The sequence below is a fragment of the Pteropus vampyrus genome, unplaced genomic scaffold, assembly GCF_000151845.1.
Source record: "Pteropus vampyrus isolate Shadow unplaced genomic scaffold, Pvam_2.0 Scaffold1000006060, whole genome shotgun sequence".
Taxonomy (NCBI): Eukaryota; Metazoa; Chordata; class Mammalia; order Chiroptera; family Pteropodidae; genus Pteropus; species Pteropus vampyrus.
Window position 1 is genome coordinate 1 of NW_011920462.1, and position 853 is coordinate 853.

Genomic DNA, 853 nt, shown 5'->3' on the forward strand with positions numbered 1-853 from the left:
AGGGCCCCGGCCAGGAAGGGCCGTGGCCCTGAACCAGGATGGTCACAGCAGGGTGGCTGGGCATGGGGGCCTGGCAGACGGAGCAGGGACACACACGGCTCAGCTCTTCTGAGCGGAGGCTCCGGGCCGGCGTCTGTGGCGACGCAGCGTCCACCGATGCAGGCCTCGCCCCCCTCTGCACGCAGCAGCGCCCTCAGGACAGGGTGCTCCAGCCACTGACCGTGCTGTCCTCCCAGGCTGGCGGTATGGCCCCGACCCTGGGCCCACGGCCGGGGAACATGCCTCCCACCTCAGCCAGGTGACCGTGAGCAACAGGTCAGGTTGCACGTTGCTTCAGGGAGGACCCAGACGCACGGGGGCCGGGCGAGGGGCCCATCGTGTGGTCGCATGCACACAGCTGCGTGCGCTGAGCGTGGGCACACCCGCACAAGGCGCCCCACCCTGATGCGCCCCACCCCACCCAGGTTCCACGCGTGCGTGCTCCAGCTGCCCTTCAACCGGCCAGTCCGGGGCAACCCCTCCTTCTTCCTCCACGTCATCCTGGACACCGCCTCCCGCTGCCACGGCCTCCTGAAAGCCAAGAACGCAGGTGCGCAGGTGTCGGTGCCCCCTGTGCCGCCGGTGAATGTGGGGTGCTCACCACACACGTCCAGCACGGAGCTGCCGCGTGCTCCAGACACCCGCGGCCGTGCTGTGGCAGAGGCCTCAACACCGCGGCTCCGCCGAGCGAACCGGCCGCCCGCTGGCCCGGCCTCCTCCCCGCTGGCCCTGCCCGCCCCGCTCGGTGGGCCGGCGTCCCGTGTGAGTGGGGTATGACGCGCATTTGGGATTGGGCCGGCGGGGCCTCCTCTGT

General features: G+C 71.4%; 1 protein-coding gene across 1 annotated transcript; it reads left to right on the plus strand.

Moving 5' to 3' along the window:
• Window positions 1-146: 146 nt before the first annotated feature.
• Window positions 147-845, plus strand: LOC105311682 (telomerase reverse transcriptase-like). Its single transcript, XM_011387614.2, has 2 exons — window positions 147-298; window positions 465-845. The coding sequence occupies exons 1-2, from the start codon at window positions 246-248 to the stop codon at window positions 814-816; spliced, it is 405 nt and encodes a 134-aa protein (XP_011385916.2). The 5' UTR covers window positions 147-245; the 3' UTR covers window positions 817-845.
• The last annotated feature ends 8 nt before the right edge of the window (window positions 846-853 follow it).

What these genes read in the sequence shown, in the direction of transcription:
- LOC105311682 (XM_011387614.2), top strand. Translation starts at nt 246, where the DNA reads ATGGCCCCGACCCTGGGCCCACGGCCGGGGAACATGCCTCCCACCTCA. An exon ending in ATGCCTCCCACCTCAGCCAG is followed by an intron (nt 299 to 464) that starts GTGACCGTGAGC and finishes CACCCCACCCAG; the next exon opens with GTTCCACGCGTGCGTGCTCC.